This window comes from Mesoplodon densirostris, chromosome 9, assembly GCF_025265405.1.
Source record: "Mesoplodon densirostris isolate mMesDen1 chromosome 9, mMesDen1 primary haplotype, whole genome shotgun sequence".
Classification (NCBI taxonomy): Eukaryota; Metazoa; Chordata; class Mammalia; order Artiodactyla; family Ziphiidae; genus Mesoplodon; species Mesoplodon densirostris.
Window position 1 is genome coordinate 107,858,973 of NC_082669.1, and position 27,909 is coordinate 107,886,881.

Consider the following 27,909-nt stretch of genomic DNA (forward strand, 5'->3'; position numbering starts at 1 on the left):
CAAGAACACAAGCTGCTGTCCTGTCTTAGGCGTTCGTGACTTTTTCTCACACTTGGGACCGAGTGTCAGCCTGCCCGCCCCGCACAGGAACCGATCCTGCTTCCGCAGCCTTCGCACAAAAGCTGCAGGCCGCAGCCTGCGGGGCGTGGGGGGAGCCCAGGCCCTCCCTTCCCACCCCTGCCAGTAAGCACACACCCAGGCCTGCTTTCTTGGCACCCTAAATACTGGAAAATGACAAATAAGGGAGCCGGGGAGGGGGTGCTCCCAACCACTGCTTTGGGTGCCCCCTGTCCCAGCCTGGGTGCCTGGGTGTGGGGGGCATGAAGAGGGGAGACGCAGGGCGGGTACACGTGGGACAAGAACCAAAAAGAAAGGCCCGGCTCTTTTCTCCCCATTCTGGTGGAAGCCCATCCTTGCCCTCAGACACTGGGAGCCTGACGCCTCCTGGGCAGAGAAAGGGAAGGTCACGAGCGCATGCGCACACGTGTGGTGGCAGCGCCGCCCCTGGTGCAGACCTAAGGGTAAGGGTCATAGCCTCCAACCCCCAGCCTCCAGCCACTTAAGAGTAGCAGAGCCAGGGCCGGACAGTTGGGCTGTGTTGGGGCTGGAAGCAGGGTTGCAGAGGGTGGTGAAGCAAAACAGAGCCTCAGGCCCCCCCAGCACCACGCCCCCCACCCCCAGAGCCACTTTACCACCACATGAGCCAGACTGTGGGAAAGGAGCCAATTTATGAAATTAAATAAAGTCCACGGAGGGAGTGAAGAGCACGGGTTAGGGCACCTCCACCCTGGTTGGGCCCAGCACAGCTGGGGCGTGGCACACCGTGCATCCCTGCCTTTCCTCCCCTCCCCAGAGGGGGCTTAAATAGGCCAGGCCCCAGCCTGGCCGCCGCGGGCCTGGAGCCTAGGGGGGGCAGAAGTCGGAGAAGTAGGGGTGCTGCAGGGCCTCTTCTGCTGAGATGCGCTGGACCGGGTTACACTTCAGGAGGTTCTGGATGCACAGAAGAAGGCGAGGCAGGTTCACACCCAGAGCCCCGCGCTCCCCGGGTCCCTCCCGACAAGCGCCCCGGCCCCAGCCCCCATACCCTGCCCTTGGTCACCTGCAGCAGGTCCCTCCCTGTGGCATTGAGCTTGGGCACGACGTTCACCAGGGACGTTGTGGCTGGGTACATCGGGTAGGGCTGTGGGGGGCAGGGTGAGTCAGCCAGGGGTGCAGGGGTGTGGAGGCTGCTAGGGCCAGGAACTAAGGGGGGCCGCTGATGAACCACGCATGAGCACATTACCCGTCACACCTTATAGTCTGGCAGCTTGGTCATGGCGGGCCACTGCTCCTCAGTCGGTGTCCCCAGCAGCGTGTCCACGGGGTCAAGGATCACTCAGGTGGAAAGGGGCAGGTGAGGGGCTCTTTCCCTGGGGAAGGGGGATTCCTCATACCCACCCCTGCCCTCCTCACTTTATCCCCCAGCTCACGACAGAAGGCGGCCCCCGGCCCATGCGACACTCATACACAGTCCCAGCTGCGTGCTGTTTTCTGCAGGCCAGGTTCTGTAGAGCCGTTAACGACTTTGGCTTAAACCCTGAGGTCCGTGGTCCCGATGAAGCGGTCAGCGGTCCCCCACTCTCACTAATCATCCCCCTGATCCTGTCGGCTCCTTCAGCCTAGGGATTTGGCTCTCCGTTGGAGGAGTGAGCCCTCTTTGCCTACAGGCTGCACGCTCTCCAGCTGGCGGCAGGCACCTGCCCCGTTACAACCAGGGCGTCCACCATCCTCTGCCCTCAGGAGAAGCCCTGAGGCACCCCCAGGCCTAGCCCAGCCCACCGCTGCCCTCCCTGCCTGCACTCTGAGCTCCAGGGGCTTCCAGATCCCCTCCCAGAGGGCTTGAGGTGAAGGGAGATGGAAGAATATCGGAAGATCCTCTTCAGCTGGTCATCTACGTCGTTGCCAGGAAACAGGGGCCGCCCCGCGTTGGCCAGCTCTGGGAGAGAGGCGGGGGGGTGACAGGCGAAGAAGCCCTCCCTCCCACAGCCCTGCCGTGCCTCCTTCCCACCCAGAGGCCCCACTCCCTTCCCCAGAGGGGAACCTCCAGACCCTCTTTGTCCACTCAAACGGGAGATGGAGTGCCCCTGCAGACCCCGGCGTGTCACCTGCGAAGATGCAGCCCGCTGACCACATGTCAATGGACGTGGAGTACAGCTTGGCCCCAAAGAGGACATCCGGTGGGCGGTACCACAGCGTGACCACCTGGAGAAGACCCCACCACAGGGAGCCCCAGTTTGAGGGCTGGGGAGGAGAGCGCTCAGAGAGGAGTCCCGGAGGAGGGGCTGACGGATGCTGGTTGGGGACTCCCTCCCGCACCCCCACTTCCCGCCCCGCAGCTCACCTCAGCTGAGTAACAGCGAACAGGGATCCCAAAGGCGCGAGCCAAACCGAAATCAGCCAATTTCAGCTCCCCATTCTGAGGGGGAGGGGCATGGAGAGGGGCTCTTCCACAGTCTGGGGGCAGGCCCCCTGCTCCCGCCTTCCCGTCCAGCTCCCCTCATCCCACGCCAGCCTCCCTGAGGTCCCGTCCTCTCGCCCAGAGATACCCTGTTTATGAGCAGGTTCTGAGGCTTCAGGTCCCTGTGTAGCACGTTTCGGCTGTGACAGAATCCCAGGCCTTTTAGCAGCTGGAAGAGGAACGACTGGGGGAGGGGCAGGGAGGAGTTCATGGAACTGTCTGGGTGGGAAGAGGGCCCAACGATGGGTCACGCTCCCCTCTGCTTTGCCTTGAAACCCCAGCAGACTTTCAGCACCAAGCTCGGCCCAGCATCACCCCTTCATTATGGAGGACCTACTTCGTTCTTTGCTGGGTACTCGAAAGGTGAACGGGGGCCCTGGTCCCCACCTTTCCGGAACTGACAACTTGGTGGGCCTTCCTACCTTTCCAGCCCACACTGATCTCTCCCCTACCTGGCCTCATTTGAACATGAACATCATAACCAACAACGTATATACTGTGCTGTATTATTATTCAGCACTTCCTTGCCCTGGAACCTGGGCCTAGAACAGTGCCTGGCACACTGCAAAGCATTCAGTACATATTTGTTGAATGAATGAATCTCTCTGAACCTCATTTTCCTGCCTCTCAAATGTAAATCCTATCACTGACATCAGAGTGTTCCCTTCAGGTCAAAGCGATCACGTGAAAGTGCTTTTGCTAAGATGGAAGCTCTCAGAGGCAGAACCAGGGTTTTCTCCTCCCCTCGTGCCCCGAGTGTCCCCAAGCAGGGCCTGAGAGCACGTCCACTGAATCCGGACACCAACCCCAGCCTCAGTGAGCTCCCAGGAAACCAGTGTCCTCACCTTCACAATTTCAGGATCTAGGTCACCATTGCAGCTGTCAAAATACTTCTTAAGGTCCTAAAAAAGGGATGGGGTGGGGGATGGGATAGAATTTAACCTCAGTCTGGGTCCCTATATCCTCCCAAGGCTACTGTCCCTCAAGTCCCCCTTTCACCTGGTCACAGAACTCAAAAACCAAAGTCAGCTTCTTGTCGCTGTGCAGGACGTCGTGGAGCCTAGGGAGAAGCAAGTGCTCAGCCAGGCAGGGCCGCAAGTCTGCACCTGCTATCCCAGTATCAGCCCAGCCCATCTCTGAAGCCCCCACCACCGGACCACACAGGCAGGGAGGACCCCACCCATCTACACACCTGACGATGTTTTTGTGCTTCAGCTCCTTGAGTAGGCAGATTTCCCGAAGGGCAGAACTCGGCACTCCCTACACATTGGAGGGGGCCAGGTGGGCCACAGTCACATCCCACCCAGCCTAGGCCCTCAGCCCCTCCCTGGCCCCAATGCCCCAGCCCTACCTCATCATCATCATCCAGCCTCACCCGTTTCAGAGCCACGATCTCATGAGTCTCCCGGTTTTTGGCCTTGAACACTGTTCCGTAGGTGCCTAGAGGAAGGAGGTCAGGGCTGAGGGAAAGGATGGGGCACGCTTCCCCAACCCAGGAGGTCCCTGCCGGGAGAGCAAGCAGCGTGGGGGTGTGTTACTTCTGATGCCTGGAGGAGTGGGGGATGTGGCAGAGAGGAGCCTGCAGATGGCTCAAGGGTGTCTGCAACAGGGAGAGGCTGCAGCTGCTGGGTGAGGAGGTCTATAATAAAGGCCGAGCTTCTGGAGGGTCTGAAAATAGGGAGCAGGGGTCTGGGAGAGGTATGAGGGCCGGGAGGAACGCTGAGGTTGGAGGTCTGCAGCGAGAACTGAGGCTGTGGGGGTGGGTGAGGTTCTGCAAGTGGCGCTGAGGACAGGGGTAGGAAATGCAGCACGTGCAGAGGTCGGAGGTGGGTCTACAGGGGTGCTAAGGTTGGGAGGGGGGCGTCTGTGGGAAATGCTAACGGGGGAGGATTGGTGTCTGCAAGGAGTGTTGAGCTCAGGGCCAGGGCTGCAGCCAGTGCTGAGGTTGGAATCTGTGGGTATTGCTGACGGTACAGCAGCCCGGGCTGCAAGGAATGCTAAAGGGTCTGCAGAAGGAGATCTTGCAGGAACATCTCGTGGTCCCATTACCTTCCCCAATCTTCTCCAGTTTCTCGTACTTCTGCATCGCGGCAGCCGCGCGAGGACCCTTGCGGGCCCTGGGTTCTAAGACTCCGGGCCCGGCGTTGCAGAGGAGGCGGCACCCCAGCCTCCGGTCCTGCCCCGCCCCACTGCCTGCGCATGGGCTTCTCGGGCTTGTAGTCCTAGGGCGCCAGGTTTCCCAGTAATGTCCGGGGCCTTAGACAACAAGAAGACTACAACCCCCAGCAGGCTGCGCTCAGGCTCTCTGCAGCACTTGCCTCCCGGGACTCCTGTTCGACCGCGGAGTCAACCCTTGGACTTCAAGTCCCAGGAAGCATCGCGTGTCCGTTTTCCCGGCTCCCCGCCGTCGCGCGCGGCTCCCAGTGTGCTCTGCTAGCGTTATTCCTTTTCAGCTCTTACAACCTTCTTTTGAGAAGGACCTCTCCGGGACTACCCATTCCAGAAGGCAGCAGGGGTGGGGGTGGGGCGCCTTCTAAGGTTTGGGTTTTGGCGGCCTGCATCCTGAGCCCAGGCGGCCCTGCTCTGCCCCGGTTGATGATATTGAGGTTCCATCGACTCCCTGACAATCTCAGCACGGGCTTCCACCTCTCCCTAGGCCATCTGGTGACCTCAGGATTGATTGGGGAATGGCTCTGAGCCATATCTTGCTGACGATGACTTCACAGGGACCAGCTGACCGCAGGGCTGGAAAGAGAGGCAGGTGTGCCCCAGTGGAGACTGGATTCACCAAACGCCAGAGAGTCCTCTCTCCTGTGAGCCCCGTTTGTCGTCTCGGAGCCCACCCAACTCCAGCCTTTCACTACACTCTGATATCCCGAGGCAAGCTGGCTGGACACTGGGAGGGTGTCCCCGCCCCCTGCAGAGCCCGGGCCCACTGGAGTCGGCCAGGGTGTGGCCGAGGGCTGGCAGGTTGGTTACTGCCCTCAACAGACAGAAGGACAGACAGAAGCTACACTTGAAGCAGCCTCGACCTCATCCCTTAAGGAGTTGATTATAGATTTTTCTTGCGGCTTCTCTCTGTCTCATGACTGCATTCTTTTTTTTTTTTTTTTTTTTTTTGCTGTACGCGGGCCTCTCACTGCTGTGGCCTCTCCCGTTGCGGAGCACAGGCTCCGGACACACAGGCCCCGCGGCCATGGCTCGCGGGCCCAGCCGCTCCGCGGCACGTGGGATCCTCCGGGATCGGGGCACGAACCCGCGTCCCCTGCATCGGCAGGCGGACTCTCAACCACTGCGCCACCAGGGAGGCCCCATGACTGCATTCTTGAGGGATGTGAACTGGATGATAACTGCCCCAAACAGCACTCCTCAGCGCCGGAACCAAAGTTGGTGCTAAATATTTGTTAATTAACTCGTTTATATCTGAACGTTTTCTGCATACACATTGCAGTGCTTCAGCCGGTGGCAGACTAAAGAAGCAAAACGTATATTTCTTATCTGGAGCAAGTTATAATTTATTAGAAAACCAGAAGTACACACAGAGATCTTTAAATGACAGGTGATGACTATGAATAGGGTTCGAGAAGGGAGGTCACCGCAGGGAATCTCTCCGAGGCAGAATTTCCCCGGTTCGTAAAGTCTAAGTCAGTTCAGGGTAATGGGCATCCATCCCCGCCATCACCCCTCTCGCGCTCCCCCTCCACCACCACCCCCCGCCCCGCCTCCCGTCCCTGTCCTCCGGGCAAAGACAGGGGCTTTCTTGGAGGCACTGGGGAAACTGCGGGTGGGAGGCGGGGGACACCCGCGGCCGCGAGAGAATCTTGACCCCGATGCATTTATATTTCAACTTCCTCCGCCTCGAATTTTCTGATCATCTTTGTGCCTCCTTTTTCCTGCCTGGGATCCCCAGCATGAGGCGGGAGCCTTTCCGCCCAAAGGTGCCTAATGCGGCCAAGAGACGACGTCCCCGGGACGCCCGTGCGGGGAAGCCCGGGGCGGCAACCTCGCTGGGCCGCGCCGAGGGACAGCCGGGGCGGCCTCCTCGGCGCTGGGCTCCCAGTGCCGTGCTGTGCCTGGGAGCGCGCCTCCGCCCCCGGGTCTCGGCCTCCACTCCGCGCCTCCCAACCCGCTGCGGCGGGGCCGCGCACGGTGCGCCAGGGGGCGCGCACGCAGAGGGCTGGCCTGCCTGTGGCGCGGGGGAAAGTTGAGTTGGGAGAAGTTGGGAGCGACGGGGGCGCGCCCCAAGGTGGGCACGGGGGAGTCGTCGGGAGCGCGCGAGGGCTCCAGAGAAGGGGGAGAGACCCCGAGACCCCTGCAGCACGAAGTCCAGAGGAAGCGGGTAAGCGGAGAGGTGGCGGAGGGGGAGGGCCAGGGCCGCGGAGGGAGGAAGGGAGGGGAAAGGAAAGGGGGGAACTCGGCACTCGGAGCTGGGAGGGAGTGGAAGTGCAGGAAAGGGCGGAGACAGGGGCGCGGGGAAGCGAGGTCTTGGGGAGAAGGATGGGGAGGCGAGAGGAGTGATTGCTGGTAGGAAGCGGGATCCAGGGTCCGCTTCTTAGAGTTCCCTAAAGCAAGGGTGCCGCGCCCCCTGCCACCAGGAGGGGGTACTCTCTGGGAGGCGCCGCCGGCCCTCCCGACTCCTGGGCGGACTCCAAGACGACACCCCTTCCCTTTGGTCCCCTACTCTATCCTTCATGCCCGTCCGGGGTGCCCTGCCCAGGAGTTGCCCCAAGCCTCTGCCCCCGATTTCGGGGTTGGGAGGCGGAGCCGGGAAGGGGTTGGCGGGTCAGGTCAGGACAAGGGGTCAGACAGAAGAGGGAGCAGCTGGGTGGGGATGGGAAAGGCGAGCGCGGAGAGTTCGACCTAGCTCCTGGGGGGCTGGCTTGTCTGGGTGGGGAGCTCTGTGCTGGGTGTGGGGGGCGGCGCCGCCTGAAATCCAGGGTCCACTTTTCCCTCCTCCCTTCGCTCCCCACTCCCGCCAGGCCCACATCGAAGAGCTGTGGAATGTGCGAGTTCACTTGGGGGGTGGTTAATGCCCCCCAAGGGGGTCCGGAGTGCTAATCCCTTGGGCAGGGGAGAGTTGCTAATCCTCCGGGCCGGTCGGGGCTGGTCCCCGGAATGTGCCCCCAGCCCGGATTATCGGCATCGATGCTCTCTCTGGACAGAGGCTGCTTTGTGTTCTGGGATGGTGGGGGCGGGGGCGAAGGGGGGGGCGGAGGTAAAGGGAGGAGGAGAGGATGGAGGAGCACACTGAGGGCACAGCCCGGAGCGGGGAGTGTGGCGCCGGCAGGTGCCGGCACTCCTTCCCAGACCGGGTTTCCTCCCCCAGCACCCCTCTCCCCCGCACCAGACTTGCCCTGGCGGAGGGCCTGCTAGGGGGAGGTGAAGAGGGCAGTCAGCTGAGTTGGAAGGCCGGCCAGGAATGTGTCGCTCCAGGCTCCCCACCCTGGACTGACCCCCAGACCTACCTTGTTTGACCCTGCACTGACCTGTCTTACCCCCGAATTGGCCCTAAATCCGGTAACCCTGACCCCCCAGTGACACACTGGGGAGCTTCGGTACTTTTGCCGTCGCAGAGCCTTGGGTGTCCCCAGCACCGCCCCCACTAGGAATAGGTTCCCCAGTTGGCACTGGTCAGGTTCCCTAACCGCAGCTCTTTTGCTGCCCTCGCCCCCCGCCCCCCCGCACGGTGTCCTCCCCAGACACCCCTACAGTCACGGTCAGGAGGGCGTCAGCCCTGCCACTCAGATTTTCCTGGCCCCAGGCTTGGGGAGGGGAGGGATCGGGACTGCTCCTGAGGGCAGAACCTTAGAGTTTCTGTGCCCACCCTCCTTCTGGTCGTCACGTGCCCCTCCCCCATTATAAAGCCGTGCCCGGCCTGTGCCTGCCAGCCTCCCTTCCTCCCTCCCACTGAGTGAGTGGAGTTGGGCTCCTGCCCCTCCCCCAGGGAGCCTCCCCGCCACACACTTCGGGGCTGGGCTTTTTTCAGAGGAGGGGGCACATGAACAGCCCCCTTGCTTGCTGTTTGGGGCTCTCTCCAGAGCTCTCTTTCTCCCTTCCTTCATCCTCCCGTCGTCTCTGCCTCAAGGGGTGTCTCACTCCCCCCAGCACAGCCCTCTCTGGTCTCAGCCCGTCTCAGCGTGCCGTGCCACCGCTGGGCCACCGCTCCCACCGCTCCCGTTTCTGGCTCGGCCTTTCCTCCCTGCTTCCTCTGTCTCCCCTCCCTGATCTCCGCTGCTTTCTCTCTGGGTCTGGGCCTTGACTCCTGTCTGCCTTTTTTTTCCCCCAGCATCTCTCACCCCCGGCTCTCTCCCCCTCACTCCTTGGCCCTCTGTGGCCTCCTGTGCCTCAGTGCTTGCCTCTGTCTCTCTTTGTTCCTCTCTTTTCTTCCCATAAGTAACTCTCTTTGCTCCCCCCACCCTCCAAGGGCCACTCTAAGGCCTTTCATAGTCTGGGAGGATCCTGTGCAACCAGGAGACCCCTCGTTGGCCAGCGGGCTTCCGTGAAGCCCCCGTGCCCTGCCCTCCCCTGGCTGTGCAATGTTGGGGTGCCCCTGCAGGCCTGGCACCTCTCTCATGCAGTGATTGCTCCTCCCCCGCCCCCACCCCCAGGTTATGCCGCCGCCTTGTTGCCCTGAAAGCCGCAGCTACAGCGAGAAGGGCTAGGACTTGGCCATGAGCAGCGCCCCCGGGCGCCCCGCCTCGGGCGCAGATTCCTTCCGCACTGTGAGTACTGCCCGCTGCTCCCCTGTCCCTCTCCACCATCACCCCTGGGGCTCTGGCCAGGGTTCGGGTCTGTGTCAAACAGGGGCGTGTGTGTCCGGAGAAGCCTGGGAGGGGAGCCTGTGAGGGACTTGGGAGGGGCACCGCCATCCCCGCTCCGGGCCTTGCGTGGGGCACTGGGTCTGGGACAGGTATCCCCCAGGTTGGGGGGTGGGTGTCAGACAGCTTCTGGTCCTAGGGAGGGAGTTGAGGCTCTGTGTCCTGAAGACCCGGGTTGTTTAGCCTCAGCAAGAGAGGAACTTAGGGAAGCCTGGGTCTCTAAGCCAGCGACCCCCACCCCCACCCCGACTGGGTCTTAGAGGCGGTGCCAGTCTGCTGCAAGGTAGCTCTGGGCAGACCGCTGCACCCCGGCCCCACGTGCCACTCAGCCCCGCCCCTCCTGGCCCCCACGTGGCCACCGCCCCTCGTGTCCCCCTCCCGATCTTCCTGGGAAGGCTAATGATTAACCCCAGTGCCATAATCAGCCCGTTATTGGTCACCTTGGCCCAGCGGGGCACGTGACCAGGAAGAGGCGCCGGCTGGTCCCCTCCCCCTCCCTCCCGAGTTCACCTCTGCCGGCCATGGACTTCCTCCTGCAGCTTCAGGTGCAAGGGGTTCTTGACCCTCCTCCCCCCACCCCGGGCTAGCCCGCGTGCTAATTCTGGTGAGAGTGAGGCCCAGGGCCCGGGGGAGCCGGGCTAGAGCTGTGGAGGTGGGCTGGGGAGAAGCAGATTCCTCACCCCTGCGTCTTCTCCGGCCCAGTGTCCCTGCCACCCCCAGCTGCTCCTGACCCCACCTCCGGGACTCTCCAAGGCCCGCCCTTCTTCCCAGCCTACCTCCCCCTTGCGCTTCCTTGCTCTGGTACCCCTGCCCTTGGAGATGTCGATGCCCTTCAAGTCCAGAAGCTCTTGAGCAAATATTTAGCGGTGCCTGGGGGGAGGGGGGAGGGGGGAGGGGTGGGGGGGCTGGACCAAGGCCGTGGGCTGGGCGGCCGGCTGCTCAGCTAGGCTGAGCTCTCCAAAGCGCCACACCGCCACCACCACCACCGCAGTCCCGCCGCTCCTGCAGTATGACTCAGGTGGGGGGAGTGAGGGTGGAGGCAGGGTGGGGGCAGGGCGGGGCCCCGCAGCAGCTGAGGCCCCGGGCTCCGGACTCAGTGCGGGTGGGCTGCCCCTGCTGCCAGCGGGGGCCTCTCCTCACAAGGTGAAGCGCTGCATCCCTGTCCAGGAGCTGGGCTGTAGTTTGATTCAGACCAAGCCCGGGTCAGTTAGCTCAGGCGCCTGCAGAAGTTACTTTTCAGGCTCAGCGGCCGTCCCCCAGCGCAGGGGCTGCGTTCACTATCAGCCATGTGAACGGCCCAGATCACACACCCGACCTTGACCTGCAGGCTGGACACACAGGGTTTCTGCTGAGGCTTCCAGGGCAGACACTTTCCCCCTGCCCTAGAACTGACTGGAATGCGCCCAGCCAGGGTCCTGAGAGCCCGGAACCCGGGGGACGGGCTGCTGGGCGGTGGGTGCTGAGTCCCGAGTCCCTGGCACTCAAGGGGAGGGCAGCCGGGTGCGGGGGGTACTGGACTCTGCCGCTAGGCGGGGTGGGGTTTCGAGGAACGACTCCCGTGCGACTCCCGTGCGTGCGTTCTCCCCGCCCCTTCTCCACAGCCAGAGCCGGAGAGCCTGGGCCCTGTGACGCCTGGCTTCCCTGAGCAGGAGGAGGATGAACTTCACCGCACCCTGGGCGTGGAGCGGTTTGAGGAGATCCTACAGGAGGCCGGGTCCCGAGGAGGGGAGGAGCCCGGCCGAAGCTATGGGGAGGCAGACTTTGAATGTGAGGGGCTTGGGGAGGCGGGGCGAGCGGGGGGCAGCGGTGCTCTGGCTGCCAGGATGGAGCCAGGATGGAGCCGGGGGCCTAGGGGTGGTGCTGGGGGCCGGCCAGCTGAGCGGGGAGCCATGCCCACCGGCAGCCAAGCGCCCTCCTCCCTGCAGACCACCGGCAGTCCTCCCACCACATCCACCACCCGCTGTCCACCCACCTGCCTCCTGACGCCAGGCGCCGAAAGGTACCCCAGGGCCCAGGACGGAAGCCGCGCAGGCGCCCTGGAGCCTCCCCGACCGGGGAGACCCCCACCATCGAGGAGGGTGAAGAAGAGGAGGAAGAGACCAGTGAGGCCGAGGGGGCCAGGGCACTCACCCAGCCGTCCCCTGCGTCCACACCCTCTTCCGTGCAGGTGAGCGGGGGCAGGACTCCTGGGGATGTCTGCAGTACCCCTGGCCTGGCCTCACCTGCTCACACGGGTCCCTGTTCTAGTTCTTTCTCCAGGAGGATGAAGGTGCGGACCGGAAGGCGGAAACGACCAGTCCGTCTCCCCCTCCAATGCTGCCCCACCACGAGGCAGCTCCCCAGGCCACCAAAGGGGCCCAGACTGGGTAAGTGTCCCCAGATAGGGACCTCCCGTGCCGGCACCAGCGAGTTGAGGTGGGGAGAAAAGCAAGAGCCTTGAGGTCCCCAGACAGGTTCAGAAATCCCAGTCCTGCCGCTGCGATTTGACTTTGGACAAGTCACAGTGTCTCTGAGCCTGTTTTCCCATCTATAAACCAAGAATAATAGAAGCGTGGTATGAACGGAAGTTTAAGTATGGGTCAGCCTGGCACGGAAGAGATGTGTGGTCTAAGCCGTCTCCTCCCACCCCCTGCCATCCCCCCGCCCGTGGCTTCAGGTGGAGCAGCATCAAACACCGGATCAGGGACTGGACGGGTGACCTCCAGGCACCCCCTGGGACCCCAAGGGTGTGAGAGGAATAGGAGAGCCCCTCTCACTCTTGGGGAGCTAGCTGCCAGTCCACCCTGGTCGTGGTCCCGTGAAATGGTATGAGAACGAGTTACTGTGCCAGACGACCTGGTTCAGGTGTAGTGTCGGTACCAGTAGGTGACTGGAGTTTGGGGTTGTTAAACAGAGAAGGCTTCTTGGAAGAAATCACTTTGAACTAGGTCTCAAGGTCACCCTGTTGGTTTCTGGGTGCCAGGCAGTGCGAAGGACCCGGGGAAGTGAAGGGCCAATTGCCCCTCCAGGGAGGCACAGACTCGCTGGGGAGGTAGGACAGTGTGGACGGAACTGGGTCCGCGTTGGCCGTCTGCGCTGGGGGCGCAGGCCTGCAGGTGGCCGGACGGCCAGGAGGAGGTGGCGGAGCCCCAGCGAGAGCACGGCGTTGCGCTGGAAAAGTGGGTCAGATTTGTGGGCAGGGGTGCAGGCAGAAGCGAGGGCACGGAAGGTAGGTGTAGGTGGAGAGAGCCTGGCAGAGGGGGGACTGGTCATGGGCAGGGGATGGGGGCTTGGAGCTGTGGGAGGTGAGATGCCAGGAGAACGGTGTGGAAAGGTGCGGCAGGGACAGGGACCCACTGGCAGTGGCAGAGAGAAAGGAGGCATTGCAGCTTGGGGGACAGGAGCAGAAGCTGGAATCTGTAAGGGACAGGGGTTCATATCCTCCTTATGACTGTTGGGCAGGATGGGGTGTCTACAGTTTCAAAGGCCCATTTCCATGTACTTTACTCCATTTGGTTAGAAACACGGGACGCTGTGAACCTCGAGTCCATTGTTAGGGGTGTGCCTGGGAGGGGAAGCAGGTCCCACTCTGGGTACTTTTCCGGACTTCACTCTCCCCACACCTGGGAAGGCTGCCCTCAGCTCCATTTTTCTGCTGAGCTGATGTTCCGGGTGGCTTGTGTGATTGCTTGGGTGGCACGGCCAGTAAATGGTTGAGCCGGATTTAGATACAGCAGTCTGCTTCCAGAGCCCTCACTCTTTCATATCTATACCTACCGAGAGTGGGGAGCGAGGAGGGGTGAGGTCCAGTGGGGTCCCCTTCCTGGGCCCCTCCTGTGTGGCTCCCGGCCGAGGGGGAGGGGCCCGCGTTCTCAGGCTCACGGCTGCTTTGTCTCTCCAGAGCCCTGGTGGAAGAGGTGGCGGCAGTGGCCAGTGTCACAGCGGGAGGTGATGACGGGGGTGCCTCTGGGCGCCCCCCGGCCAAAGCGCAGCCTGGGCACCGCAGCTACAATCTGCAGGAGAGGAGGCGCATCGGCAGCATGACCGGGGCCGAGCAGGCACTGCTACCCCGGGTCCCGACGGACGAGAGCGAGGCCCAGACGCTGGCCACGGCCGACCTAGACCTCATGAAGAGTGAGTGCTGGGCCTGGGCCACGCCCGGAGCTGCTGGGAACGAGGGTGGGGGTAAGAGGAAGGGGCGCTGGACCCTGTCCCTCCACCCCCCGCCCACAGGTCACCGGTTTGAGGACGTTCCTGGGGTACGGCGACATTTGGTGCGGAAGAATGCCAAAGCGTCTGTGCAGAGTGGCCGGGAAGGGCGAGAGCCTGGCCCCACCCCTCGGGCTCGGCCCCGGGCCCCCCACAAGCCCCACGAGGTAATTTCTCCACTTCACGGTCTTCCAGCATCTCCCCATCTGTCTCCTCACCACAGCCCCCGCCCCTTCTCGGACCTGCGGTCATCTCCAGCACCAGGGTTGTCGTGTATGGTTTTGAAGGTTGTACACTGGACAAGAGTGCAATATACACATCTTCGAACAGTGTTGATTTTTTTTTAATTGAAATATAGTTGATACACAATATCATGTTAGCCTCAGGTGTACAACGTAACGATTCAACATTTAAACGTATTACCAAATGTGTACTACGGTAAGTCTAGTAGCCGTCTGTCCCCAGACAGTTATTACGGTATTACCTGCTGTTGCTGGTGTGGGCCTTACAGTTCTGGTTCACATCTTAGACAGGTCGGCTTCCCTTTCATGCCCGTTTTCTGGCAGCTGGCAGCGAGGTGTTTGAGGACCGTTTGGGCCAGAGGCAGCTCCGTGGAGCAGCGCGTTTCATTTTTCAGAATCCAGTCACCTCTGTGCTCATCCAGTCCTCCCATAACCTGTGAGGATGTTGGCCCAGGCGGCACATCAGCCGTAAGTCAGGGGCAGTGACTGGTCAAGGCCACTCAGTTACTTAGCGACGTTGCCCACCTTAGACTCTAGGGCTCTGGCCCTGAACCCTGTCCCTTCCAGTGGATTTTTTTGGTTACCTTTTTATTGCGGTCGAACAGACACAGTAAAGCACACCCGGGTTAAGCATACAGCTCTGTGACACTTTGCACGTGTAAATACCTGGCCAACCCTACCTAGATATAGGACATTTCCCACACTCAGGAAGTTCCTTCAGGCCTCTGCCTAGTCACCACCCTCAGAGGTGACCGCTCTGTGGTCACTCTCAATTAGTTTTGCCAGTTCTTGAATGCATATAAATGAATCCTACAGAATTCCAATGTAGGACTTCCCTGGTGGCCCAGTGGCTAATACTCCTCACTTCCCATGGGTTCGATCCCTGGGCAGGGAAGTTCCACATGCTGCGTGGCGAGGCCAAAAAAAATTCCTCTGTGTGTGTGTGTGTGTGTGTGTAGTGACCATTCATCAGACAGTTACTAAGAGTCATATACTGTGCTAAATGTTTTGTATACTTTTTCTTTTAGCCCTCATTAGAGCCCTTTTATTATTAATATTATTGTAGTACAGTTGATTTACAATGTTGTGTTAATTTCAGGTGTACAGCAAAGTGATTCAGTTATACATACATATGTATCTATATTTTTCAGATTCTTTTCCCTCATAGGTTATTATAAAATATTGAGTATAGATCCCTGTGCTATACACTAGTAATGGGGGTGGTATTACTCCCATTTTACAGACGAGGGCCAGTCTGCGATGGGTTAATAACTCGCCCCGGCTCCATGCCTGTGCCCTCCATCAGGCTCCGTGCCTGTGCCCCCGTCCTGCCACGCCCTCTCATCTCACCCCAAGGTGTTTGTGGAACTGAATGAGCTGCTGCTGGACAAAAACCAGGAGCCTCAGTGGCGGGAGACGGCGCGCTGGATCAAATTCGAGGAGGATGTGGAGGAAGAGACGGAGCGCTGGGGGAAGCCCCACGTGGCCTCCCTCTCATTCCGCAGCCTCCTGGAGCTGCGCCGCACCCTGGCCCACGGTAACCCACACCCCACGCCCTGCCCGTCATTGCCCCAGGAGTTCCCTTCGCCCGCCGCGCCCGTTCTCTGAGGACCACGTGGTCCCACATTTGTCTTGAGCAACAGGGTGTGTAATGTCACCAGAGCCCAGGAGGGAGCATCTCCTGTCACGATATCACCTCTCGCGATGCCTGCCGTTCCTCGGGCTCTGTCATTGGGTGACTGCAGGGCAGGACTGACCCTCTTCTCTTGTCTGGCATCTTCAGCAAGCAGCTTCTCTAAGTGATATTTTCAGATAACGGAAGCTGGTATGTTTTGGATGCTACAGTGTTGTCAAACAGCTTTGGTGGAACGCTTTCTGAAATTCTAGAGATTCTGGGGCATGTGACCTAACCTGTAGTAGGGCTGTGTAAACTTGACTGCACGAGCACGGATGCAGGATTCGCGAGCACTGTGTCTGATGTTCTGCTGTTTGCTTGTTTCCTCCTTCCTGTTGGGGAATCGCTCCCAGTTGCCGTCAGCAGGCCTGCTTCTAAGCAGCTGAGGACTCAGAAACCTGTCACAATTATTTCCAAACTAGCAGACACTAACTAGGCTCTGAGTGAGGCTTGAGGGCTTGGGGTAAGGTGCCAAAGTGCGGGTGCTTTATCGCCGGGCTTTGCGATCTCGGTTTTGGCTGCTCGGGGGGCCTTCGGTTCTGTTTGTTCTTTAGTTCTGTGTTCCTGTGAGTTGACCTTGGCGGAAAAATGACCTGGTGGCTTTTGAAAGGACCTTCATTTCTATATGAAATGGCAACTCAGAGCAGTGACGGGGTGGAGAGATCTAGAAACTGTCCTTGAGCAGCTAGCTGCTGGACTTGGAGGGGGGTGTCTTCAGGTGGCTCCAGGGCTGCCACGGGGACGAGGCCGCAGACCGGCTGTGTCGTGCTCCAGAGGGCAGAACTGGGACCCTAGAGTGAAGTCAGAGGAGGCACTTGCTGGCAGTGAAGAGCAGTCTAGGCCGAGCGGGTGGCCCGGGGCACTTCCTGCTGCGTGCTTCCCCGGAAGGGGCATCTGGGCAGGGCCCGGCCCCGGTAGCCTCTCTGATGGCTGGGGTTCCCTGGCCTCTGCTGAGCCCCACAGCATTCCTGCTGGGAGAGGAGGGTTGGAAGAAATGGGTCAGAGAGGCCGTGGAACTTGGGCCTCGGGCAGAGCTGGGCCCTGCTCACTGATTCCTGGGCTGGTGCTCCGACCCTGGGCCTCACTTACGTGGCTGCCCTCGCTCCCGCTCTCCCTCCCTCCCATCCCCGCCCTTGCGTCTTGCCTGGGGATGAGGACCCCTCCCGGTTGTCCTTATTCCAGGGGCTGTGCTCTTGGACCTGGACCAGCAGACCCTGCCTGGCGTGGCCCACCAGGTGGTGGAGCAGATGGTCATCTCTGACCAGATCAAGGCCGAGGACAGAGCCAACGTGCTGAGGGCCCTGCTGCTAAAGCACAGGTGAGGCACCGCCCGCCGCACCCTGCCCGCCCGCCTGTGCCCAGTGCCCGCGTGTGCCCAGTGCCCGCCTGTGCCCAGTGCCCGCGTGTGCCCAGCGCCGGCCGCCGGCCCTCACCTCCTGCCTGCTGCCCCACCAGCCACCCGAGTGACGAGAAGGACTTCTCCTTTCCCCGCAACATCTCGGCCGGCTCCCTGGGCTCCCTGCTGGGGCATCACCACGGCCAGGGGGCCGAGAGCGACCCCCACGTCACCGAGCCTCTCATTGGAGGTGTTCCCGAGACCCGGCTGGAGGTGGAGCGAGAGGTGAGGAGAGAAAGTGACCCTGCCTGGGTCAGGTCCGGCCACCACTGCGGCTGCGGGACCACCGAGCGAGTCGGGCGGGAATGGGGGGGGCCGGGGGTGGGGGGTGGCCAGGCTGAGCTCTGCTCTTCTGCATCCCCAGCGTGAGCCGCCTCCTGCAGCTCCTCCGGCTGGGATCACCCGCTCCAAGTCCAAGCATGAGCTGAAGCTTCTGGAGAAGATCCCTGAGAACGCCGAGGCTACGGTGGTCCTTGTGGGTATGTGAGGCGAGCTCGGGGGTGGGGGGCAGGGTGCGGGTGGCTTGGCCTGCCTCGGTGGCGCCCCCTGCGCTGGGGGCCGGGAGGCGGCCAGTGCTCCCGCGCCCATGCCGGCTGCACGTCCCCAGGCTGTGTGGAGTTCCTCTCCCGCCCCACCATGGCCTTCGTGCGGCTGCGGGAGGCAGCGGAGCTGGACGCGGTGCTGGAGGTGCCGGTGCCCGTGCGCTTCCTCTTCCTGCTGCTGGGCCCGAGCAGCGCCAACATGGACTACCACGAGATCGGCCGCTCCATCTCCACCCTCATGTCCGACAAGGTCAGCCGCCGCCCGGCCGGGCCCCGTGCCCCAGAACCCGCTTGGGATGCCCCCACCCAGTCGCCCAGCCCGGCCCCAGGCCCCCCGGCCCTGGTCCCGTGTCCTCACTAGCCCCGGTCCCGCTCTGGCAGCAATTCCACGAGGCAGCCTACCTGGCAGACGAGCGGGAGGACCTGCTGGCGGCCATCAATGCCTTCCTGGACTGCAGCGTGGTGTTGCCACCGTCGGAGGTGCAGGGCGAGGAGCTGCTGCGGTCCGTCGCCCACTTCCAGCGCCAGATGCTCAAGAAGCGGGAGGAGCAGGGCCGGCTGCTGCCCCCGGGGGCCGGGCTGGAGCCCAAGTCAGCCCAGGATAAGGGTACGGGCCAGCGCAGGCCGGGGCCAGGTCTGGGCTGCCGGCGGGGGCCTGGGGGGTGAGGCTGGAGGGTGGGTGGCCTGTTGTAGGCGGAGGAGAGCGGGACGGGAGGAAGAGGGCTGTGACGGGCGCCCTGATGGAGGCCTGGGTTGCAGCGCTCCTGCAGATGGTAGAGGCGGCAGGTGCGGTGGAAGACGATCCCCTCCGGCGGACAGGCCGGCCTTTCGGGGGCTTGATCCGAGATGTGCGGCGCCGCTATCCCCACTACCTGAGCGACTTCCGAGACGCGCTCGACCCCCAGTGCCTGGCCGCCGTCATCTTCATCTACTTTGCGGCCCTGTCTCCTGCCATCACCTTCGGGGGGCTTCTGGGTAAGGAGAGGCTTCAGGTCGTGGTGGGGAGCGCCCGGGCACCCCCGGCCGCCAGCCCCTGAGCTGGCTCTTGCCGCCCTAGGAGAGAAGACGCATGACCTGATTGGAGTATCAGAGCTGATCATGTCCACGGCGATCCAGGGCGTGATCTTCTGCCTGCTGGGGGCCCAGCCGCTGCTGGTGATCGGCTTCTCGGGGCCCCTGCTGGTCTTCGAGGAAGCCTTCTTCTCGGTGAGGGGCCACGGGCTACCCGGGCTGGTTCTTCCTGCCCAGATCAGCTCCCCCTCCTCTTCCCCGAGCACTCCCACCCCCACCCCGACCCCGTTAGCCCGCCCCGGGCTGCGAATCTGACTGCCCACCCCGCCCCAGTTCTGCAGCAGCAACAACCTGGAGTACCTGGTGGGCCGCGTGTGGATTGGCTTCTGGCTGGTGCTGCTGGCCTTGCTCATGGTGGCCCTGGAGGGGAGCTTCCTGGTGCGCTTCGTCTCCCGCTTCACCCAGGAGATCTTCGCCTTCCTCATCTCCCTCATCTTCATCTACGAGACCTTCTACAAGCTGGTTAAGGTGGGTGGGCCTGACGGAACCTGGCCCAGGAGGGGCCCGGCTTTGGGACTGGAGGGAGCCGGGGGCATCCTGCCCCTTTGTTCTGCCCCATGGAGCCACAGAACCTAGGCTGGTCCTTCCTCCCGCCCCCACCCCTTCCCCGCCCACCTCCCTCCCTGTTACCAACATATACACCAGAGCTTCAGATCAGTCTTAAAGACTCATGTGTTTTGTTTTTTTTTAACTTGTAAATACATTCTTGCAAAAGTAGTATACATGCTTCACAACATATAAGACGTATATTTCGCAGTATCTTCTGTGAAATAAATTTTCAAAAACTTAAGATGTGAAAAGGGGCGTCCTTATGAGCTTACTCTGCAATTATTTCATTACCTGTGAGGCTGAACATCTAGGTGGATGACTCACATATCTTTAATAACGAAGGTAATATGTGCTTTTGTTTTTTGAATAACTTATTTTTGGCCGCGTTGGGTCTTTGTTGCTGCGTGCGGGCTTTCTCTAGTTGCGGCGAGCGGGGGCTACTCTGCGTTGCGGTGCGCGGGCTTCTCACTGCGGTGGCTTCTTTTGTTGCGGAGCACGGGCTCTAGGTGTGCGGGCTTCAGTGGTGGTGGCTCGCAGGCTCTAGAGCGCAGGTTCAGTAGTTGTGGCGCACGGGCTTAGTTGCTCTGCGGCATGTGGGATCTTCCTGGACCAGGGCTCGAACCCATGTCCCCTGCATTGGCAGGTGGATTCTTTTTTAAAAAAATAAATTTATTTATTTATTTATTTGGCTGCATTGGGTCTTTGTTGCTGCGTGCGGGCTTTCTCTAGTTGCGGCGAGTGGGGGCTACTCTTCGTTGTGTTGTGCGGGCTTCTCATTGCAGTGGCTTCTCTTGTTGCAGAGCACAGGCTCTAGGCGAATGGGCTCAGTAGTTGTGGCACATGGGCTTACTTGCTCCACGACGTGGGATCTTCCTGGACCAGGGCTTGAACCTGTGTCCCCTGCACTGGCAGGCGGATTCTTAACCACTGTGCCACCAGGGAAGTCCCTGTGCTTTTGTTAAAGCGGCGAACAATCCAGAATGTCAAAGGGAAAGGCCCCCAAGATGACAGACAGGGTCACGGTCTGGGCATCAGACCCACGTCTGTGTCTGTGTCTGTGTCTGTGTCAGGATCAGAAGATGTGCCCCCAAGGCCCACCATGCTCCCTGTGTTGCTCCTCCAGGCCTGGCTGGAGCCTCGTTTGCAGCTGCTTTCCCGAATTAGATCAACCCCTCTCTTTTTTTAAAAAAATTTTTTGGCCACGCCGGGTGGCACGTGGGATCTTAGTTCCCTGACCAGGGATCAAACCCGCACACCCCCTGCATTGGAAGCTCAGTCTTAACCACTGGACCGCCAGGGAAGTCCCAGACCAGCCCCTCTCTTAATTCCTAGTTGTGCTCACATCTGGTCACCTCGGTCATTTTCTTAATCAAGACAAGCTCCTTGAGGGCAGGCCAGCCACCCCCAGCCCCACCTGTCCCGCTCAGCATATAGCTGAGTCCCAGATGTCTCACCAGTTAAGCTGATAGAATCCTTTGTCCTCTCCCCAGATCTTCCAGGAACACCCCCTCCACGGCTGTTCGGTCTCCAACAGCTCCGAGGCAGACAGTAGCGAGAACGCCACGTGGGCTGGGGCAGGAGAAGGAGCCACGCTGGGGCCGAGGAATGAGAGCTCAGCTGGGCCGTCCAGGCAGGCGAGGCCCCGGGGCCAGCCCAACACCGCCCTGTTGTCGCTGGTGCTCATGGCTGGCACCTTCTTCATCGCCTTCTTCCTGCGCAAATTCAAGAACAGCCGGTTCTTCCCTGGCCGGGTGTGTGGGCTGGCAGGCCCGAGGGAGGCGAGATCTGGGGGCAGCAAGGGGGGCGACTTGGAGTCAGGGCTGGAGTGAGCTGCGGGGCCTCTGAGCATGGTGCTTGCCCACAGGTACGGCGAGTGATCGGGGACTTTGGGGTACCCATCGCGATCCTCATCATGGTGCTTGTGGATTACAGTATCGAGGACACCTATACCCAGGTGCGGCGGAGCGCGCGCAGCAGTGAGGTGGTGCCGGGCTCTGGATGTTCCCCTCCAGGCCCCCATGTCCAGAGCTACCTCTAAACTGGGCAGACACCAGGCCTTTCCCACAGCACGCCTTCAGCGTCCACCCTGCCCAGTGCAGCTCAGGGCACTCCCTCCAAGGTTCACCCACCCCCGGCCCCACCCTCTGCCCCGCAGAAGCTGAGCGTGCCCAGCGGATTCTCAGTGACAGCCCCAGAGAAGCGAGGCTGGGTCATCAACCCCCTGGGGGAGCACAGCTCCTTCCCTGTGTGGATGATGGTTGCCAGCCTGCTGCCCGCCATCTTGGTCTTCATCCTTATCTTCATGGAGACACAGATCACCACGTGAGTGGTCCTGGCGGAGGCGGGGTGCTGTGCAGATGGGGACCACCTGCTGCGTGGAGGGGCTGGAGCCCCCGGCAGGCTGGCTGCTGGAGTTTACTTTGCAGGCAACAGAAAATCCCACTGACGTTTGCTTGGATGGGCACAGGACGGGCTGGGAACTGTCCAGGAGGGTGGGGAGGGCCAGGTGGGACTCGGTTCCATGATGGAACCCTCGCCCTGACGGAAGAGTCAGGGACCATCAGGTTCCACAGACGGAGATGACTGATGGGGCACCCTGGGAAGACGCAGCTGTCTGCCAGGCTGGGCCCGGGGCTCAGTGCGCGCCTGTCTCCGCCCAGGCTGATCATCTCCAAGAAGGAGCGCATGCTGCAGAAGGGCTCCGGCTTCCACCTGGACCTCCTGCTCATCGTGGCCATGGGTGGCATCTGTGCCCTCTTTGGCTTGCCCTGGTTGGCTGCTGCCACTGTCCGCTCCGTCACGCATGCCAACGCGCTTACTGTCATGAGCAAGGCTGTGGCGCCCGGGGACAAGCCCAAGATCCAGGAGGTCAAGGAGCAGCGGGTGACGGGGCTGCTGGTTGCCCTGCTTGTGGGTACGTTCCCCTCTTGCGCCCAGCCTTCCCGTAGGGGTCTTGGGGCCACTGGGGTGGGGAGCCCTGGGGCCAGCTGTTCCTTCTCCTCCTCCCCCAGGCCTCTCCTTGGTCATCGGGGATCTGCTCCGGCAGATACCCCTGGCTGTGCTCTTCGGGATTTTCCTGTACATGGGAGTTACCTCCCTTAACGGGATCCAGTTCTATGAGCGGCTGCACCTGCTGCTCATGCCACCCAAACACCACCCAGACGTCACCTACGTCAAGAAGGTGAGACCCGGCCCGGAAGGGCCCCATGCCTCTGCCCCGTCCTGGTCTGTGTGGGTCACCCTCCAGCCCCCCATCTGCCCACTCTGGCCACCACCATTCAGCCTGTGCAGACCCGTCTCCGGTAAGCACCCAAGAAGGCGCTTCCGTCCCACCTCTGTGGAGGGGAGAGGGGTCACCGTCCTCTGGGTGTGGCAGGCCTGATGGCCCTCCGGGGACCGGGGCGCCCGGAGGCTGGGGAGGAGCCTGGGCTCACCTGTCCCGCCCTGCGCCGCCCCACCCAGGTTCGGACCCTCCGTATGCACCTGTTCACGGCCCTGCAGCTGCTCTGCCTGGCCGTGCTCTGGGCCGTCATGTCCACGGCCGCCTCCCTGGCCTTCCCCTTCATCCTCATCCTCACGGTGCCGCTCCGCATGCTGGTGCTCACCCGCATCTTCACCGAGCGAGAGATGAAATGCGTAAGGCTTCTGCGCCCCCAGCCCCAGCCCCAGCGCCCCCTCCTTGGCCTTGCCGAGGGGTCGTGCTCAGCACCGACCTTCCCGACCCCGTCCCCACCACAGCTGGATGCGAACGAGGCGGAGCCGGTGTTTGATGAGCGGGAGGGTGTGGACGAGTACAACGAGATGCCCATGCCGGTGTAGCTGCTGCCCGGACGGACAGCCGAGGGACAGACGGACAGAGGGAACAGGGGCTGGGGGGTGCTCTCCCCGTCCTCCTCCCTCCTCCTTTTTATTTAAGTGAATAATTTAAAGTCCCCTTACCAGCCCCCCCGCAATAAAGTGCTTCGGCCCCCACCTATCCCCGGCCGCGTGTCTGTGTGTGTGGTGTCTGGTGTATGTGTGTGTGTGTGTGGTGTGTGTGTGGTGTATGTGTGTGGGGTGTGTGTGGTGTGTGTAGTGTGTGTGTGGGGGGGTGTGGTGTGTGTGTGTGTGTGTGTACCAGGTATGAATGGAAGAGAGATGGCGGAATCCAACCCGCTCTGCCCCAGAAACGACATGTGCGATGGGGAAGGAAAGGGACTTTAATGACAAATCAAAGCAGATGGCGCCAAAGTGCAAACTGTCCACCCCCCAATGGGGGGGCCATCCTGAACCCGTGTGCACGCCCTCACCCCCCTTCAGGCCCCCAGCGGAGGCCCAGGGCCTGGAGCTTCTGCCTCAGGTAGCTCTTGAGCTGGGGCAGGCCTCTCTGTGACTCCAGTTCCTCGAAGGGTAGCTGCAGGGGGAGAGGGCAGCAGGTCACCCCAGGGCCTGGCCGGCCGGGGCAGGGCTACCAGCTGAGTGTGTGGGCACGGGGAGGGCTCTCACCGGCAGGAGCTGGTAGCCCATCAGGCCCAGATGCCGCTCCCGCAGGGCCCGTGAGCCCAGCAGCACTCTGCCATCCCGGCAGAAATGCCAGCGTTCCCGCAGCATCAGTACCACCCTGGAGGAGAAGTAAGCGACTGGCTCAGAGTTGCTGTCTGTGAAGGCAGGCAAGGCTCTCCCACCCTCTCCCCTTACCTTTGGGCAGGGTCACGGGTTGTGTAGGGACAGGACCGGGGAGGATACGGTAGGAAGGGGTCCTGGGTTCTCACGGGGAGCACAGCCCCAGAGCTGCTGACACAGAGCAGGAAGTCTGCAGGGCATGGAGAGAAAGAGCTGCTGGCCTTCAGCGGAGGCTCCGTGTCCTGGCGAGCCTGGCGAGCCGCTGGCCCACCCGCAGCTCACCTGTGCAGTAGCCTGGAGGCACGGTCAGGTCCTGCCGATACTTCTCCTCCCCCAGCAGCTGGCGCAGCCCCTCGGCTACTATGTCCTTGTGACTGGGGGAGAGGAACACCAGTATCAGGAAAGCCCCCAGGACACTCGTTCTAGCTCCCTCCTGCCTAGTTCCGTGGCCCTGGGAAATGCCTTTGCTGCTCCGCTCTTTCCGACTGCCTAGGGCGCAGCAGCGCACACAGTACACGGGCCCCCGGGTTTGCCTATCCCGTGCTTCTTGCGGGCCGCTCCCCTCCCCTCCCCTCCCCAAAGCTGCCCCATCCACCTGTACTTGCAACGGGCACGGTCGGTGATGAGTGGCTGGGGGAAGATGGGCACTTGTTGCCTTCGGGGAAGGCGGGGACCCCGATATCCTGGGAGCTCCAGCTCCACGGCCGTGTCTAGCAGGGAGAGGTAGCGCCGCACAATCAGGGCGTGAGGGGTGCCTGCAGGAAGGCAGGACAAGGCTTACGGGGTTGCAGATCCCCACCCTGCTTCCCCTGCCCACTGGCTCCCCGGGACCCAGCCAGCCCTCCAGTCTGCGCACCACTGATGTGGCTGATGAAACCTGGGGAAAAAACAAAGTGCAGGGCTCGGAAGGGCAGACACCGCAGCTGGCACAGTGACATCAAGATGTTGACAGTTGCCAGGGGGGCCACCCCTGCTTCCCGAGCCAGGATCCTCTCGAGGCAGGGCATAAACTGCTGTTCCAGAGGCAGGTAGTTCAGTCGCCCAAAGGGCAGGACCAACTTCTGTACCACCTGCGGAGCAAGAGCAGCCCATCACCTGGCGAGAAATGGTGAGAAATGGTTCTCCAGTGTTCTCTACAAGCTGCACCTCAGGGAGGCTTGGCCTGCAAGCTTACAGCATCACCATAAAGGCAGAGCAATCCCGCTACGTACACACCAGAAGCTCTACAGTGTAAGCACTGCTTGAACTCCACGTGATTAGTCTTCAAACAAGCAGAGGAGACGTGGCTGCGGGCTCTGTCCCTGAAGACTCAGCAGAGTGGGATCAACCAAGCTAAGACAGGGGCTGAGTGTTAGGAGGGCTTCCCTGGTGGCGCAGTGGTTGGGAATCTGCCTGCTAATGCAGGGGACACGGGTTCGAGCCCTGGTCTGGGAGGATCCCACATGCCGCGGAGCAACTAGGCCCGTGAGCCACAACTGCTGAGCCTGCGCGTCTGGAGCCTGTGATCCGCAACAAGAGAGGCCGCCATAGTGAGAGGCCCGCGCACCGCGATGAAGAGTGGCCCCTGCTGGCCACAACTAGAGAAAGCCCTTGCACAGAAACAAAGACGCAACACAGCAAAAATAAACAATAAACTCCTACCCCCAACATCTTTTAAAAAAAAAAAAAAAAAGAGTGTTTGAAGAAGTGCAGACAACCAGGCATACGTGCTGGGGAGGTGGACAAGCTAGCGAGGGTGTGAGCAAAGGTGGAACCCCACGGGAAAGAGTAGAGATCCTAACTGGGTTGTCTGCTGCAGACAGAAGCAGCCAATCAAGCTGGATGGGGCTTAGGCCTGCCAGGGTGTCTGAGGATGGGATGAGTAGGAGAGGAGCATGGGAAGGTGGGAGGTAATCCCACCTTGCTGTTGAGCTCGGCTTCCTGGGCCACCAGGAAGTGGGCAATGGCTTCCAGAAGCTGGGGCTCCCGCAACCGGTGGCGGGCCAAGTGCTGGGCCAGGAGCACCATCACGTGGGGCGTCAGTTCCTCTGGCCTGGCCTCTGCGAAGAACAGCTCATCACACCGGACCCTCAGGCCAGACCTCAACTAGATTCCACCAGACACCACCTGCCTCCGCCTCAGCTCCCCTCCTCTCATGAACCTTAACCCCCTCCAGCACCTGCCAGGCTGCGGATGAGGTGATGCTGTGGATGCCGCTGGAAACGGGGGCAGCTGAGAGCAGCTTCCAACCTTAGCCCAGCGCGAAGGACAGGCTGCAGAGGGGGAGGCGGCTTCGGAGGGAGGCGGAACCTTTGCTCCTGCTCCAGGGCACACACCAGGGGCCCATCTGATGGGAAGCCTGAGGAGGAGAGGGTCAGAGGAAGCAGTCCTAGCAACGGAGTTGCTCTGGTCTGTTCCAGTCCTGGAGTTTAGTTAATGAATCCCCAATCCTTCTCGTCTCTGTTTTCTGGGCTGGAAGGTTTGCTACAGAGCACGTGGAAACACTGGAGAAATGTGAGATACCACGTGAACTAAGGTATCAGAACAGTCTGTGGGGAAGGCCTCATACAAAGAAGGCAAGTGAGTTCTCAGCTCTTGCCCGTGGTAACAAATTGCAGGGGCTTCCTAGAGCGCTGTATTCGAAGGGACCTGGGGTGGCACCCTAGCTAAGCTGCAACACCTGCTGCTTGACTCGTGATGTCTTCCACGAATACAGGGGGAGCAGCAGCAAGTGTGGCGGCGTATGTGCCATTCCTGGCAAGCCCGAGAGGTGGGTTCTGTCAGCGATCTCGGGTCCTCTGCTGTTTCTCTATTCTTCCATTAACGCCCACCCACCCCCCCAGACACCGTCCTCACCAAGTAAGACTGCAAGGTGCAGACACACGTGGATGGTGTGAATGTCAAAGGAGGGGCAGTTTCGGATGATGAGCTGACTCAAGTCCTGAAGTGTGGCCTGCTCCACAGGAGGGGGTCGTGGCTGAGACCCCAAGAGCTGGCCCAGGCGACGAAGTGCCACAGGGTAGTGGTGGGCGCGCACCTTGGTGGGGTTCTGGCCCAGCCAGCGCAGCAGCTCCCCAGGGCTCCTCGCCTGTTCCAGAAGCCGCTGCAACCCCTGCACAGGGACTGCATGGGGGGCTCCTCCAGGAGGCCGGTCTCCCCATTTGCCGGGCCCCAGACAGTAGGGCTGTACTTGTGGGAGCAGCAGCAGGCCAGACAGCCGAGCACTGGAGGCCTGGGCAGAGAGCAGGACTCGAAGCATGGCGTTGGGTGATGGAGACCCTGAGGGGTGGCCCAGAAAAGGGGGTGAGGTATTCTCCAATGGTGAGAAAGACCCGCTATCTAGTCTTCACCTCGCTCCCCATCCAGTGGAGCCCGGGGTCTGAGCAGCCCGGACTCGTGCTCACCCTTCTCTGTGACCGTTCTGCTCCACTTCCCAACCCGCCCCTCTCTGCCTTCTTCCATCCTTTGAAACAGCACTCGTAATCCTTCAGTGTGCTCAGCGTAGGGGTATTTACAAGGCAATTCCACATGCATTATCCCCTTTCGTCCTCCTTACAGGCCTATGAGGAGGAAGGCAGGGCTGGCATTACCTCGATTTCACAGGTGGAGAAGCCAAGGCCCAGAGAGGCAAGGGGGTTACGTTAAGCCCGAGGTCACGAATCTGGTTAGTGGTCGCGCCCAGCCTGGAGCCCAGCTCGCGCGACGATGCGCCCTCCCGACCACCTCCCCCTCCCGCAGGAGGCGGCGGCGGCACGGAGGGTGGAGCGCGGGCTCCGCAGCCGGACGGTCCTGGGTTCCATGCTGGGTGCTCCCACTTACCAGCTGCGTGACCTTGGACAAGTGGCTTCGTCTCTCTGCCCAAGCCTCGCCCGTGAAACGAGAACGCAGGGCCCACCTTGGAGGGCGCCCGTGGAGCCCGAGGGCTCAGCTCTGCCGTGGCGCGGAGTCGGCGGTGTCAGGGCCCCCCCCCCACGCCCACCCGGCCCGGGGATGCCAGGAGACCGTGGGCACGGTCGCCAACACCAACTCCCGCCGCCCTCCCGCGGCCCGCCCCGCAGGCACCACCCCTACATGGCTCCCCAGGCCCCGCGCAGGTCGCTCCCTCTGTCGGTCTCGAGGCCCGGGGGCCGAGCTCCCCCCGCGGCCTCCTCATCGGGGGGCCACCGAGTCCGCCATCTTCCCAGCAGCCCCCGGATCGCCACCCAGACGCCAACCGCAGCACAGTCCTCGGCCAGCAAAGACGTGGCTCCCGTCAGTCCCCGCGCGCCAGGTCGCCGCGCGCCCCGCCCCCTGCTTCCGGGAAGCTGCGCGCGCGGCGATGGGGCGGGGCAGGGGCGGGGCAGGGGCGGG

At 61.7% G+C, this 27,909-nt stretch overlaps 3 protein-coding genes across 21 annotated transcripts; 1 reads left to right on the plus strand and 2 right to left on the minus strand.

Moving 5' to 3' along the window:
- Positions 1-715: 715 nt before the first annotated feature.
- Positions 716-4,678, minus strand: CDK5 (cyclin dependent kinase 5). 3 transcript variants are annotated; one of them, XM_060108269.1, is made up of 12 exons: positions 4,547-4,678; positions 3,873-3,937; positions 3,690-3,757; positions 3,497-3,557; positions 3,343-3,399; positions 2,586-2,681; positions 2,381-2,455; positions 2,145-2,241; positions 1,906-1,975; positions 1,292-1,352; positions 1,100-1,180; positions 716-990 (listed from the first exon to the last, which is right to left on the minus strand). In XM_060108269.1, the coding sequence occupies exons 1-12, from the start codon at positions 4,581-4,583 to the stop codon at positions 904-906; spliced, it is 855 nt and encodes a 284-aa protein (XP_059964252.1). In that variant the 5' UTR covers positions 4,584-4,678; the 3' UTR covers positions 716-903. The 3 variants fall into 3 exon arrangements, with proteins under 3 accessions (XP_059964252.1, XP_059964251.1, XP_059964253.1); XM_060108268.1 differs by having other exon boundaries at positions 3,849-3,937; XM_060108270.1 differs by lacking the exon at positions 2,381-2,455 and having other exon boundaries at positions 3,849-3,937.
- A 1,988-nt stretch (positions 4,679-6,666) lies between these two features.
- SLC4A2 (solute carrier family 4 member 2) lies at positions 6,667-22,954 on the plus strand. The gene is made up of 23 exons (XM_060108267.1): positions 6,667-6,836; positions 9,106-9,219; positions 10,917-11,082; positions 11,241-11,482; positions 11,563-11,681; positions 13,196-13,428; positions 13,528-13,670; positions 15,102-15,282; positions 16,603-16,738; positions 16,876-17,041; positions 17,181-17,295; positions 17,424-17,608; positions 17,740-17,965; positions 18,118-18,333; positions 18,416-18,564; positions 18,703-18,897; positions 20,469-20,729; positions 20,843-20,932; positions 21,134-21,300; positions 21,639-21,892; positions 21,990-22,159; positions 22,441-22,614; positions 22,717-22,954. Exons 2-23 carry the CDS (start codon positions 9,169-9,171, stop codon positions 22,795-22,797), a joined length of 3,720 nt encoding a protein of 1,239 aa, XP_059964250.1. The 5' UTR covers positions 6,667-6,836; positions 9,106-9,168; the 3' UTR covers positions 22,798-22,954.
- A 205-nt stretch (positions 22,955-23,159) lies between these two features.
- On the minus strand, positions 23,160-27,840 carry FASTK (Fas activated serine/threonine kinase). 17 transcript variants are annotated; one of them, XM_060108532.1, is made up of 11 exons: positions 27,631-27,718; positions 26,964-27,119; positions 26,416-26,838; positions 25,739-25,918; positions 25,480-25,619; positions 24,437-24,675; positions 24,176-24,335; positions 23,863-23,954; positions 23,656-23,793; positions 23,464-23,597; positions 23,160-23,371 (listed from the first exon to the last, which is right to left on the minus strand). In XM_060108532.1, the coding sequence occupies exons 2-11, from the start codon at positions 27,091-27,093 to the stop codon at positions 23,274-23,276; spliced, it is 1,734 nt and encodes a 577-aa protein (XP_059964515.1). In that variant the 5' UTR covers positions 27,094-27,119; positions 27,631-27,718; the 3' UTR covers positions 23,160-23,273. The 17 variants fall into 17 exon arrangements, 14 of the variants coding, with proteins under 14 accessions (XP_059964515.1, XP_059964514.1, XP_059964516.1 ...); XM_060108531.1 differs by lacking the exon at positions 27,631-27,718 and adding an exon at positions 27,379-27,587; XM_060108533.1 differs by lacking the exon at positions 27,631-27,718 and adding an exon at positions 27,379-27,586 and having other exon boundaries at positions 23,464-23,578.
- Positions 27,841-27,909: the final 69 nt, after the last annotated feature.